This window comes from Neovison vison, chromosome 6, assembly GCF_020171115.1.
Source record: "Neovison vison isolate M4711 chromosome 6, ASM_NN_V1, whole genome shotgun sequence".
In the NCBI taxonomy this organism is placed as follows: Eukaryota; Metazoa; Chordata; class Mammalia; order Carnivora; family Mustelidae; genus Neogale; species Neogale vison.
Window position 1 is genome coordinate 39,898,607 of NC_058096.1, and position 14,046 is coordinate 39,912,652.

The 14,046-nt window shown below is 32.5% G+C and overlaps 1 protein-coding gene across 1 annotated transcript in view; it reads left to right on the top strand.

Annotated features, from left to right (window-relative positions):
• Positions 1–13,812, top strand: part of CHMP2B (charged multivesicular body protein 2B) — a 26,269-nt gene extending 12,457 nt beyond the window's left edge. Inside the window, exons 2-6 of the mRNA XM_044251165.1 lie at positions 438–529; positions 4,486–4,680; positions 8,792–8,894; positions 12,585–12,691; positions 12,876–13,812. Coding sequence (XP_044107100.1) covers positions 438–529; positions 4,486–4,680; positions 8,792–8,894; positions 12,585–12,691; positions 12,876–12,986 — 608 coding nt within the window. The 3' untranslated portion in view covers positions 12,987–13,812. The remainder of the gene's footprint in view (positions 1–437; positions 530–4,485; positions 4,681–8,791; positions 8,895–12,584; positions 12,692–12,875) is intronic.
• Positions 13,813–14,046: the final 234 nt, after the last annotated feature.

Sequence of the window (14,046 nt, forward strand, 5' to 3'; positions counted from 1 at the left end):
AACACATGATCTGTCTTCCTTCCTGGAATTTCATAAAATACTAGAGTAAGAAGAGATGAAAAGTGTGAGAGTGTGTGTGTGTGTGTGTGTGTGAGAGAGAGAGAGAGAGAGAGACCTATATGTGTGCCACATAAAACATTGCATACAATCAGTTCTCTAAGGGAATATTTTATTGTGATTTATATATACTTTTGTTTAAACTTCTAACTATAGCATATCTATACTTTTATAATTCTTTATATAATTAATATTTATAATCCAAGTATTAATATTTGACTAATCTTTTAGTATATTGAATGCAAAAATTTTAACATCTAGTAAATCAAGTTTTCTTCTTTTTTTTTTTTAAATTAAGGTCTCCAAGTCTAATATTTCAAATATTATTGAAAAAAAACTTTGGAATTCATACATTTAGGTTTCTTTTGTGGTTCTCTTAGATGTAATAAAGGAACAGAATCGAGAATTACGAGGTACACAGAGGGCTATAATCAGAGATCGAGCAGCTTTAGAGAAGCAAGAAAAACAGCTGGTAAGTAGAACATTAAATTTCAGTTTAACTTTTCAAACAAATTTGGAAATTAGTGTCAGAATAATTAGCTAACTAAGAAAAAGACACATGGCAGGTGGTAAGTGATTTACTAAGAAATGGCATTTACCATCTTCCTGCATTTTCTGCTTACCTTTGTTGATTGTGTCATTCTGCTCACTTTTATCAGGATTCTGTGAATTCTGCTGGTTATAAAATCAAATTATTCTTCAGTTTGTAGAAGTCATGAATGCCTAGGAGGAAGTATTGCTCAAAACACAGCTACTTCATTCTCAGTTAACAACAAAGACAAAATAGTCCTGAATAGCAAGAAAGGGTTAGAAGAAATAATTATGTGGACTCATAGGTATCTTACTTGATTTTTGGTGATCATTGTGTCTGTGATAATGAATGTAGTTTTTAAAAAATAGATTATCTTGTCCATTTTTAAATATTTTTATGTTATGTTTTTTAAATGTGTATTTAATATGGCTTCTTTCACTCATCATAATTATTTTGAGATTAATATTGTAACATAATCAGTATTAATTTTTTTAATTTACTTTATTGTATGGATGTTTCACAGTTTATTTATCTGCTCATCAGCTAGTGGACATTTGGGTTATTTCCAGGTTTGGGCTCTTTTGAATAAAGTTGCTATAAGGATGCAATTGAAGTCTTTGTGTGCACATATGTTTTCGTTCCTCTTGGGTATATTCCTAGGAGTGGGATTGCTGGATCATAGGGTAAATGTATGTTTAACTGTGTGAGAAACTGCTAGACAGTTTTGCAAATTGGCTGTAATGTTTTCTGTCCCTACCAGCTGTATATGAAAGTAAAGTTGTTTCCCATCCTGGCCAATAGTTAGAGTTGACAGTCTTTTTAGTCATTCTGGTGGTGTATAGTGGATTGTCATTTTAAATTGTATTTTGCTAATTGCAATTGATGTTCAGCATCTTTTCATGTGCCTTTTTGCCATTTATATGGCAAAAGTGTGGTTTTTTTTTTTTTTTGCCATTTATATGGCAAAAGTGTTCTTTTGCCAAAGTGTCTATTAAAATATTTTACCCATTTTTTTATGAATATTTATTTGTTAGGGTTTTTTATATATTTCAAATACAAGTACCTTACTGCATATATATTTTACAAATACTTTCTTCAGTTATTGTTCTTTTATTTTCCTGATAGTGTCTTTTTTGTAAAACAGAATATTTTTATTTTTTTAAAGGTTTTTTTTTTTTTAATGATCTTATTTATTTGACAGAGAGAGATGCAGCAAGAGAGGGAACACAAACAGGGGCAGTGGGAGAGTGAGAAGCAGGCTTCCTGCTGAACAGGGAGCCCAATGTGGGGCTTGATCCCAGGATCCTGGGATCATGACCTGAGCCAAAGGCAGACACTTAACGACTGAGCCACCCAGGCGCCCCAGATTTTTATTTTAATCAAGTGCAATATATTATTCCTTTTCTCTGTGATTAGTACTTTTAGTGTCCCAGGAAAGCTTTCTCTAACCCAGACTTGCTAGTTTTTCTCTTATGTGTTCCTCTAGAATTATATTTTAGTTCTTGTATTTAGGACTGTGAACCATATTGAATTAAGTTTTACTGTGTTATCAGGTGAGGGTACAGCCTCACTTCTCCATCTGTTGAGATGATGATCATGTAGTTTTTCTTCTTTTGTCTGTTAATGTAGTGAATTACATTTATTGATTTACTAATGTTGAATCAAGCTTTTTCTCCTGGGATAAGCTCCATTGGTAAGACATGTTTTTTTAAAAATATTTTTTCTCAGTATGCTGAAATTTTGTAAAGAATATTTTCATCCATGTTTGTGAAAGATACTCATTTGTAGTCCTCTCTTCATGCAGTGTCTTTATTTGGTTTTGACATCTGAGTGATGCTGACTTTAAAGCATGAGTTGGTTTCTCTTACTGTTCCTTTACTGGAAGAGTTTGTGTATTTCTTCCTTAAATGTTTGATAGGATTCATCATTAAAGCGATTGGGAGGGAACTTTTCTTTGTGGATAGGTTTCTAAACTACAAATTCAATTTTTAGGAAAAAAACAGATACAGAATGGATCAGGATAACTGTCTTTTTAAATGAATTTTGGTAGTTAACATTTGTCAAGTGATTTTTCCATGTCTTTTAAATTTTAAAATGTAATGACTTGTTATTCATAATATTCCCATATTATCCTTTAACATCTTTAGGACATGAAGGGATGCCCTCTTTTGCATCCCCCTTTTTTTTTCTTTTTTTTTTAAAGATATTATTTATTGTCAGAGAGAGAGAGAGAGAGATCACAAGCAGGGAGAGCAGCAGACAAAGGGAGAAGCAGGCTCACCACTGAGCAGTGAGCCTGATGTGGGTCTTGATCCCAGGACCCTGGGATCATGACCTGAGCCAAAGGCAGATGCCCAACCTACTGAGCCACCCAGGCATCCCTCCTTTGCATTCCTAATCTTTGTAATTTGTGTGTTCTCTTTGTCTCACTTTCCCTCTCAGGCTAATAGTCTGCCAATTAGATCAGTCTCTTACGAAAAATGGCTTTGGATTTCATCAATTTTCTATATTTTTCTTTCCTACTATATAGATTTCTTTTATTGTTTATATTACTTTTACTTGTATTTACTGTTTTACTTTTTTCTACGTTCTCAATTTTCAAGCTTGTGAGATACTTATTTTTTCCAATATAAGCTTTATGCTATAAAATTTCTCCCTAAGAGCTATTTTAACTGTAACCCACACATTTTGATATGTTGCATTTTCATTTTATTAAATTCAAAATACTATCTTATTTCTCCTGAGATTTTTTTCCAATTCATGACTTATTTAAAATGATGTTGTTTAATTGCTGCTTATTTATAATATTCCTTCCTTTCCCTTACTGATTTCCAGTTTAATTTCATTGTGGTTAGAGAACATACTTTGTATGCTTTCAGTCCTCTTCAATTTATTGAGTCTTGTTTTCTGAGCAAAATATGTTGTGTTTTGGTGATTTCCTTCTTTTTTTGGTGTACACGTATGAAGTATTCTGCTATTGGTGGTGGCATTTTTATAAATGTTGGTTAGGTCAGGTTGGTCATAGTATTTTTTGTAAATACGTATCATTACAGATTCTCTATCTACTTGTTCTAACAATTATAGCAGTGTACTGGAGAGGAGTGTTGAATACCTCATGCTAATCGTGTGTTTATCCTTTCAGTTCTGTCAGTTGTGCTTCACATATTTTGAAGCACTGTTCTTAGGTGCATGCATGTATAGGATTGTTTTAACATCTTAATATATTGATTCCTTTGTCATTATGAAACCTCCCTTTTTATTTCTGGTAGTATTCCCTGTTCTCTTGGTTTTTTTGTTTGTTTATCTGATGTTAATGGGCACACTCCAGATTTTCAGATTTTAGTAGGTAATTATAGGGAATATGTTTTCTGTCCTTTTACGTAGGTTTGTTTTTATAATTAAAGTTGGTTTCTTGACATAACATACAGTATAGTTTATATTCTTACATAAAATGACAACTTTTATTGAGGGTTTAGGTGAACCTTCTCACTTGGTATAATTGTCTTTATTATTCACTTTAAATCAACCACTGTGCTCTTTTTGTTCTATCCCACCAATTCTTCGTCTTTTTTTTTTTTTTTCCCCTTTCTTCTACTAACTTTTGGGTTGAACATTCTCATTTTCTTTCGGGCTCTTTGTAAATACCTTTTTATAGAGTTGCTTTATATTTGTAGATGAAGGTACAAAGTCCCTTGTAAACATGTGGAATAAATTGCCCACTCAAATTAACTATTTTTTTCTGTGACTTTATGACTGCCTCTTCCTTTCTTCATGATCAGGGAGAAAAAAGCATATAATGTGTGTGTGATTTTTAATTTTTTTTTTTCTGAAGTAAATCATTAGGGATTACCTACCTATCAATGATTTTATTCCCAATACTCTATTTCCTTTCTTAGGAGTTAGAAATTAAGAAAATGGCTAAGATTGGTAATAAAGAAGCTTGCAGAGTTTTAGCCAAACAGCTTGTACATCTACGGAAACAAAAAACAAGAACTTTTGCTGTAAGTTCAAAAGTCACTTCTATGTCGACACAAACGAAAGTGATGAATTCCCAGATGAAGATGGCAGGAGCAATGTCTACTACAGCAAAAGTAAGTGGAACCTTTATATCCATACATTTATGGTTCTATTTAAGACATTTAAGGATTCAAAGGATTCAAATGAGATTTAAAAGTACCTCCTGATGTATATGTGGTACAGAATCTGTGTAATATTTAGTAAAAGGAGTTATAATATGAGGTAATCCAGATAACTGCTTCTGGAATTTTTAATTGAAGCATATTACCTTATAATATTAAATTAGTTTCACATGTACATAGATTCTTTATTGATATGTTTTAAATTAAAATTTCTTATTTCAGGATATTCTGATTTTTCCAAGATTGTGTATCTTTTAAATTTTTTAAATTAAAGTTTTGTTTGCTGTTTTCCCTTAAATTCTTAGATTTTTGGTCTTATTTCATTAAGCTGTAAGTTTTAATTACTCAGTAATTTGCTCTTGATTCATTTTCATGTTTCTGTCAGAAGGACACATGATTTCTGTCAGAAGGATTTATCAGTTAATTTTATCAGGAACTTACGTTTAACTTAGTCTTTATATAAAAAAATAAATGTTTTCACTATAGAATTTAAAGGACTCTGAGCTGTTTTTAGAGAGGCAGAGTTCGGGGCTGGGGTGGAAGGAGAGGGAGAAAATCTTAAGCAGGCTCCACACTCAGCATGGAGCCCAACATGGGTCTCGACCTCACAACCCTGAGATCATGACCTGAGTTGAAATCAAGAGTTGGATGTTTAACCACCTGAGCCACCCAGGTGCCTTGGAGCTTTTTTGATTTTTTAATAATGAGTCCCTTGATAAATAAGAAGTACTATAAGGAATAAGAAGATATTTAAGACAAAGGCCCTGTTCTTACAGATTTTATTATTCAGTTGGGGATAGGGTGGGGGTAGAGAGTAGGGAGGTTAAGCTATATCTGACTGGGAAACTACCTACTACATACATCAACATTGCTAAGTTTGTGCTGAGTTTCAGTGAACTGTACAGATCTTTGAACTGAATGATCTGAAAGATTTTGCAGATGACCTAGGTCTTAAAAATACCACTAGGTGGGGGCACTGGGTGGCTTATTGGGTTAAAGCCTCTGCCTTTGGCTCAGGTCCTGATCCCAGGGTCCTGGAATGGAGCCCCACATGGGGCTCTCTGCTCAGCAGGGAACCTGCTTCTCCCTCTCTCACTCTGCCTCCCTCTCTGCCTACTTGGATCTCTGTCAAATAAATGAGTATAAATCTTTAAAAAAAAATACCACTAGATATTAAATATAAGGAAGGAGGGGTATGAATATGAAGACCAAAAGAAAAGAGAGCCACAGAGGAAAGTAGGAGGTTCATATTAGAAAAATGGTATTTATAGTTGATTCTCATTATTTGAAGTAGTTAATGTTAAGTTGGGAACACTTGATTAGTCAATATCAAACCATCACTCCTAGGGGAAGTACAGGGTTAGCTTCTTGTGAGCCTTTGGTCACAACGTTTTTGTCAACCAGCTATAACTAAGGTTGTTTTATGTGTTTCTGTTGAAAGACACCATAGTTAATAAATGTTGATTCATTAACATTGAACTCATGCCTAATCAAAGCTTAACATGTATTTTCTCCATGAATACATTATAGTTTTATGCACTTAGGAACACTACACAACACTTTAGTACTATGATTGAGGCTATTTTAATAAAGGCAAAATCACCAACAAAAGGTAAGTAGACCACAATAAGGACACTTGTTTACAGTATGAGAGTTGAGACAAGGCAGCACGGTGTCACCTTGTTAGACCTCAGCTGCAAACAAGCACGTTTGGCGTTCACATTTTTTGCTGTTCTCTACTTGTCCACAGAGGAACACAAAAGCTCCATGATACTGGTATGAGGTCACACATACATTTTAGCGAGTAGGCAGATCCACAGATATGGAATCCAGAAATAATAAGGAGCAACTATAATTGTGTTGTAGATTGCAGAGCACATGAAAATAGAATTTATCCATCTTAGCTGCGGTAAGTGCAGTGACACATTATGTTCTTTAAAAAAATAAAGGACATTTCAGAAAAATAGAGGAAGTTTCAATATTAGTTCTGTCAGTTAACTTACTCTTGATGGATCTGTGTCATTTTACAGTCAAAAATATAGTTAAGGACAAAAACTTGCTTTCCTTTTTTCTTTCACAAACGGAACTAAACATCTAATTGAGGAAAAGATCATATGTGATGATCACACACTTGAGATGGGTAACCTTTCAATAATGTTAAGGGGAAAACTGCTTATTTTGCTATTTTTTGTAGGTAGTAGGCCAGGAAAAGGTACGGACTATGGTCCTGCCTTATAGGGATACGTGAACTAGAATTTTCAGTTAATCTTTTTAGGTACTTGTTAATTCAGCAAATATTTGTTTAGACCCTATATAGGTAGGAAGTACAGCAAATGATGGGGATGAAGTGGAAAGCAAAACCAGGCAAGGGTTTAAACTGTACGGTCTATTTCAGATTTTATTTATTTATTTATTTATTTGAGAGAGAGAGAAATTGGGAAGACGAACAGAGGGAGAAATACAAGTAGACTCCATGCTAAGCTTGGAGCCCAACACCGGGCTCAGTCCTAGCACCCTGATGAGATCATGACCTGAGTTGAAATCAAGAGTTAAGTTGGACGCGTAACCAACCAACTGAACCATCCAGGCACCCCTGTATAGTCTATTTCAAAAACAGCACATTTGAGAGGTTGTTTAGTGTGGTAATTAGGAATATATATTACTTGAGTTCAAATCTCACTTCTATTCATTAGCTTTTGGCAAGTTATTTTGCCCTTCTGTGCGTTCATTATCTGTTTTTAAAACAGGAACAGCGATGGCACCTAGCACATCAAAAAGATTTGTCAGGTTTGAATAAATGTCTTTTAATGTTAAATGTTATATGTAAAAGTGCTTAGAACAGTGTCTGAAACATAGTTAAGACTCTGTAGGCATTTACTGCTTTATTATTATCATTATCATCATTGTTATTAGTATTAATTGCAGTAATACTATAAGTTGCAAGAGAAGTAATATAACTTACATCAGTAAATAGGGAATTCCATCGGTAGTGAGTAGGACTTAACAGGAATATCTATTCTAATCAGGGGTGTCAGGGACGATTTCCCTAGGAAAGTAGTGAAATCTGAAGTGTTGATAATGAAAACAAATGGAGAGGAGTATGTGTAAAACAGCATATGCAAAGGTCCTGTAGCAAGAGAAAGTGTGGCACATTTAAGGAAGTGGAAGATCAGTGTGGCTGGAGGGCAGTGTACACCATAAGACTAGCTTGCTAGAGTTCAGTGGTGTTTGGTGAATTACAGATTTTGGCTTTTGATACAAGAACAATGGAATCCTACTTCCAGTGTCTGTGTTGGCTGGAGGAGGATGGGGAAAATCCAGTGTTACACTTAGAAGTTACTTTGGTAGTAGCAAAGTTACCAAAGTAACTTTGTAGTATCCAAAGTTAGCAAAGTGACCAAAGTTACTTAGGCAGTAGATTGTATACAGATTGGGAAAAGACTGCTTGGTATCTTTGAAACTGATGTATTTTCTATTGTATAATGTTTTTGGCCATACTAGATAGCATTAATCTCTTTTAATGAAATAACTTGTGAATATAAAACATAAGAATTCTTTTCAGATATTTCTATAAAACTCAGTGTTCTGTTCATTTCTTCAAAATATGGTTTAAAGTACGTGAATGGATTAAGTGTGTATACTGTGTGTTCCCCTTTTTAATTTAGACATCAAAAGCTTAATGAAAAAATTTTGTAAAATTTAAATTGTGATTCTATTCAATTTAGGCATTATGTGCTTGCCATAGAGTAGGCAAATGTAGTTGTCCCATTTGAATAGCAGTGGATTTTTTTGTTGACAATGCTTTTTAATTTTTTTTTTTTTTTTTGGCCTACTGTTCGTATGAGTTTTTTCACTATGGTCTTTATTACAGAAATGTTAAGCAGATGGTTTCCAAGTGAGTATTTCATTTTTTCTAGAATACTGAACAGTCTTATGTTTGATTATGGCAGTATGTATATCTTTAGAAAGCCTGTATCTAATTTGGTTTGTTCTCTTTGGACTTATTTCATAGTAAAAATGTCACATTTATGTAGCCAACATGAATCTTTTCATATATTTAAAGACAATGCAAGCAGTTAACAAGAAGATGGATCCACAAAAGACATTACAAACAATGCAGAATTTCCAGAAGGAAAACATGAAAATGGAAATGACTGAAGAAATGAGTGAGTTTAATAACTTGTAATGAAATTTAGTTTTTTTATCTTTGAATCAGCCAAGTTTATTTACTAGCAACCTCGTATTCTATTCCATAAAAGCACAAATGTTGAAAAAAGCAATGATACAGCAGCCTTCTGAATAGATGTCTATATTATAACTCCAGTGTATTTTTAAATTTGCAAAATATAAGGCTCAAATCCTATCAGACTTTACTGGAAAGAAAAATATAAAATATGATATGCCATATCTTTATGCCATATTGGCCCCAGAGGTTTTACTTCATTGATGAGGGGACCAGAACCAGCTTGTGAATAAAAGAACTCTTCATGGTATGAATTTGGTAGTTTCAGAGTTGTGTGTTGATTCTTTCATACTAGAGAAGATCCCTATTTCTGTTGGAGGTAGAGATAATGAAGTGCATTTGTTCTCATTTTTTCCTTTTCCTTCCCGGAGTTATTTAATATTTAGTTTTCTTCTTTTTGATTATAAGTTAGTTTCATTTTGTAGAGGAACTATGGAGAACACAAAGGAACAAAGTTTATTTAAAAAATCTATTATCACACCACCCAGATATTTAATTTTATTATTTAATTACTGTTAATGCTAGTTTCTTTCCTGTATTTTCCCATATCTTAGTTAAATCATACTACATGTGCAATTTTGAACCTTATCCTGCTTTTAAAAAACATAGTAGTATGATATACACATGTACTCATGACCTTAAATCTTCTCTGAAGTCTTTTTTTTAATACTGTATAACATCAATATTAAATAACATCAGTCTTAATTTATTGAACCATTCTTACATTGGTCAGTAACATTGTTTTAAAATTTGTTGTGTATTTGCTAATAATCCTTTGATAAATGTTTCTATATTATTTTTTTACTACATTTTAAAAATATTCTTAGAGTATTAACTTTTATAAGCCTTTTGGTTCATACCACATTCTTCCCAGAAAGATTATCCCAACCTTTAATTTACTGCTAATAAATAATCCTGGTCAACATTACTTAACATTGTTTGTCACAACTGACATCATTGTTTCGCAAAGGTATTTTCTGATTGTTTTACAACTATGTAGAGATATGACAGTTTAGCTCTGCTTAGCTGCCAGCATTTTAATTTAATGGCATTTAGTGGACAAAATAGTGTACAATTAAATAGTATCTAATTAAATTACCAGGAATACTAAACTCACCACTGTTCAGGTATTCAATTTCAGAATATCTGTTTCCCTTTTCAGGAGTTAATGTAAGTGTATGTATGTCTTTGATAGTTCAGAAATTCTTTAGCTTTGACTGTGAATCTTTGCTTTAAAAAATAGGACTTTTTTGAAACCTCATTAGTGAATTTTTAATGACTATGAGAATTGTCATTTATATAATCATCACAGTATCTAACGTGTATGTGATTTCCAGTGATGGCACAGGTGTGAGCAGATTTTAGAAGAATTAAGTTTTCCATTAAGGTATAATGAAGAGAATCAATAGGCTCAAACAACTCGTTTTTTCATAGTTCTCATTTGTATTTTAGTACTTTGCAAATGGGTCTGAAAGAGTAGTAATTGCTGGTGATTACTCATTTCTTCTATGACTAGTAAAGTACATTAACATTAGTATTTTCATCCAAAGGTAAATTCAAGGTTTAAATGGATATATCTTTTTCTAATTGAAATTTATATTGTACAGTACTACTCCAGAACTTGTTCACATTCCATTTTGGAAACAGGATCTTTGAGAAATCTATATTTTATACACATAAACACACTCATTTTATATACATATGTATGTAAGTACATATATAAAAATTCAAATACATAAATTATATAATATATATATATATAATATGGTTAATTTTGTTGTACTTTTTCCGAAAGCATCCTTCTTTGTTAATCCCTAATTATACTTCCCTGTTCTTTTCTCATCTACCCCTTCGTTCATTTTTTCTGCAGCTACTTCTTAACTGAGCCCCTTATAAACTTTGACATGTACTTCCTACCCTCATTATTGCTTCACTTGCATCTAAATCATTTTTCCAGAAACTTACCTCTGAGGATGCCAGTGAGATTCCTTTAGTGGCTTCTTGCTGACTAATAAAATAAACCCCCCACATGTAAATCAAAAGCAGTTTTCATGTCAGTCCCCTTTATTTTGCCAGTGAACATACTGAGCCCAGAGAAGTAAAATGACTTTGTCCAAAAGTTGAATCTAAGTGGAAGAATTGAAACTCTAATTGAAGGGTTAACATTTGCTTTATTTCTTCAGAGATGATACTATGGTGTTTTTTTGTCCTTGAACATAATAAAGCTTTTTCCAAATGTACTTTATGCTGTTGAGCGAACACAAAAAAATCAGGTTGTCTAGTCATGCTCATACTAACCAGAGATCTTAACCAGTGTCAAGCTTTATTAATTATACCAAGGACACAAGCAGTTAAAATGTACATGTGAAACAGGGAACATCCCAAATGATTCCCCAGATCTTTTTTCCCATCTCAAACATAAACTCTTTGACCCAGAATAATGGATACACCTTTTCCATTCATACTCCTTAAATAAAAACACAACAGAAGAACTTGCCCCACTTGAGTGAATCCTTATTGTCTTCCACCAAGTCTTTACGCATTCTGTGCTCTCTATCTCTGTTTGGTCAAATCCTGTGCATCCTTCAAGGAGCACCTCACATGTACTTCCTCCCAGTTGGATGTAATCTCTTCCCTTTATTATCTTTCATATTTATACTGATTATTAATTTCTTTTCTACTTAAATGTAAAGTACCTGAGGTCTTCATTTTTCTCCGTCCATTAATTGTAGTTGTACTACATGCCCAGGCACTTTGTTTCAGAAATAAATATGACAATCCTAACATGATGCTTTCTATACAGAACTTTTCCCATAAATATTTTGGGAAGGAAAGGAAAGGAGGAAGAAAGGGATATAGTAGTAAGGGATATAGTAGTAGTAATCTTTGCAAGGTTAAATTGGATGTCATTCTTCAGACAAGTTTAATAAAACATTGAACCTTGGACTTTGTTAGAATATTCTGCCTACATGTTGAATGTAAATTTAAGATAAAAATATAATTATAGGTCTAAAAAGCGTAAATTGTCTCCCTAATATTTACAAGATATTTGATTCTTGAATATTATTCCATGGTCAGATTAAACAGCTACTAACTTGCTCAGTGAATATAGTTTTTAGAATCATTACTTAAAAACTTTAATTTTTATCATTATTTTTATAATGGTTTATTTATATTTATATATATTATATAAATATATATATTTATATATAAATATATATAATAATTATTTTTATAATGATATATTTATAATTATTTTAATTTTTATCATTATGTATCATAACTTTAATTTTAATCATTACTTAAAAACTTTGGCTGTGAATTTCTTTTGTTGTTTATTAAAGACACATTTTTAAAAATCAGAGTAGACTTGTTTTATTATGGAATAATCTGTGTGGCAATGAAAAGTACTCCAGATTTAGTAACTCAAAAATGTGTAAGTGAACTTCACTAACTTTTGAAAATGACTTTTGTAGTTTGTTGGGTCAGCTAAGTTTGCCCTGGAGTAATACACAAGTATGTATACATACTTGGGCCACCTTCTAAAAATGTAGATCTAACTTGACGTCTGTTTGATAGTAACTGTAATTTTGTTTCTCCCCTTTCCCTCAAGTCAATGACACACTTGATGACATCTTTGATGGCTCTGATGATGAAGAAGAAAGCCAAGATATTGTAAATCAAGTTCTTGATGAAATTGGAATTGAAATCTCTGGAAAGGTATGAATGTCTTCCATCCTCGGTCGGAAATCAATTCTGCCAATTTTGTCACTTAAAGTTAGCTTTTGCTGTTAGAGGCATCTTTTTATATATTTGAATGGCAAATGTTTTTGTAGCATATCCTTTGTGTCCTTGCCCAGATGTTTGATAATGCACATTTTTTTTTCCTTTTCCCTTAATATAGATGGCCAAAGCCCCATCAGCTGCCCGAAGCTTACCATCTGCCTCTACTTCAAAGGCTACAATCTCCGATGAAGAGATTGAACGGCAACTCAAAGCTTTAGGAGTAGATTAGTCAGAAAAACCATAATATTTTGCTTACTTATAATTATTTAGTATAAACCAGGCACAGTGCAGATTCCTTTTACAAAACACATTTATTTGCAAAAATGAAGACCATGGAGCAAACATTTGTTTTCTAACCCATGACTATTTTCAATCTTTTACCAAAGAATGACAAGGATGCAAAAATGGGAACAGTTTGGATTTTAATTAGAACTCTTTAGAAGTGATGATGTGTAAAATGTTTGACTTCTCTTCTGCATGGCATAGAGAAAATTATATTCGTTACTTAGTGTTTATGTTCTGTCTTTTTGCAGTGAATACAAAAATCTTGTTAAAAGCCACTAGGCACCAACTAAAGAGACATGTAAAAATATTAAAAATATATCATTAATTCTGTATCTGTTGCTTGTCCTTTGTTAGCGATATGTAGTATGACCATAGGCAGTTCAGCTGCCAAATTATTTTTAAATGATCCAAAAGAAGAGTGCTGTTTAAACATCTGTCCTAAAAACAGTCATGAGCTTTTCTTTTTTTTCCTTTGGGGGAACATGCTAGTTGGTAAGTTTATTACCTTTCAAAATGTGCTTGGCACCTGCCTTAAACAGCACAAATATATTGTGCACATCTTTAAATTATTTTAATGGACAGAAAAGACTTAAATTTTAAACCGAAATTAAGGCCTCTTAGAAAACTTATCCTGGCTCTCTTTTATAAAGCTTATGAAAGTGAATTGAATGAATTAGCAAAAACAGGCACTGAATTAATAACATTTTATAGTAATAAAACTGTATTTTGGTCTTTCTTCCAAGAACTGAGAAATCTTTCCCCATATAAGATATAATTTAATCTCTGTTTAATTTTGATCTTCAATAGTGTGTATATTGAACCCTCTGAATGGAAGCCATCCTTTTTAATTTAACACTACTATGACAATACTTGACCTAAATTTTAAAATAAAAAAGAGCATTTTTTTTCTTGGTAAATAAACTACAACTTTGTCAGAAATTATTGCCTAAATGTGTATTAATGTATTAGCAGTATTTTTTAAGGTGAAGTTGCCATGGTATTTA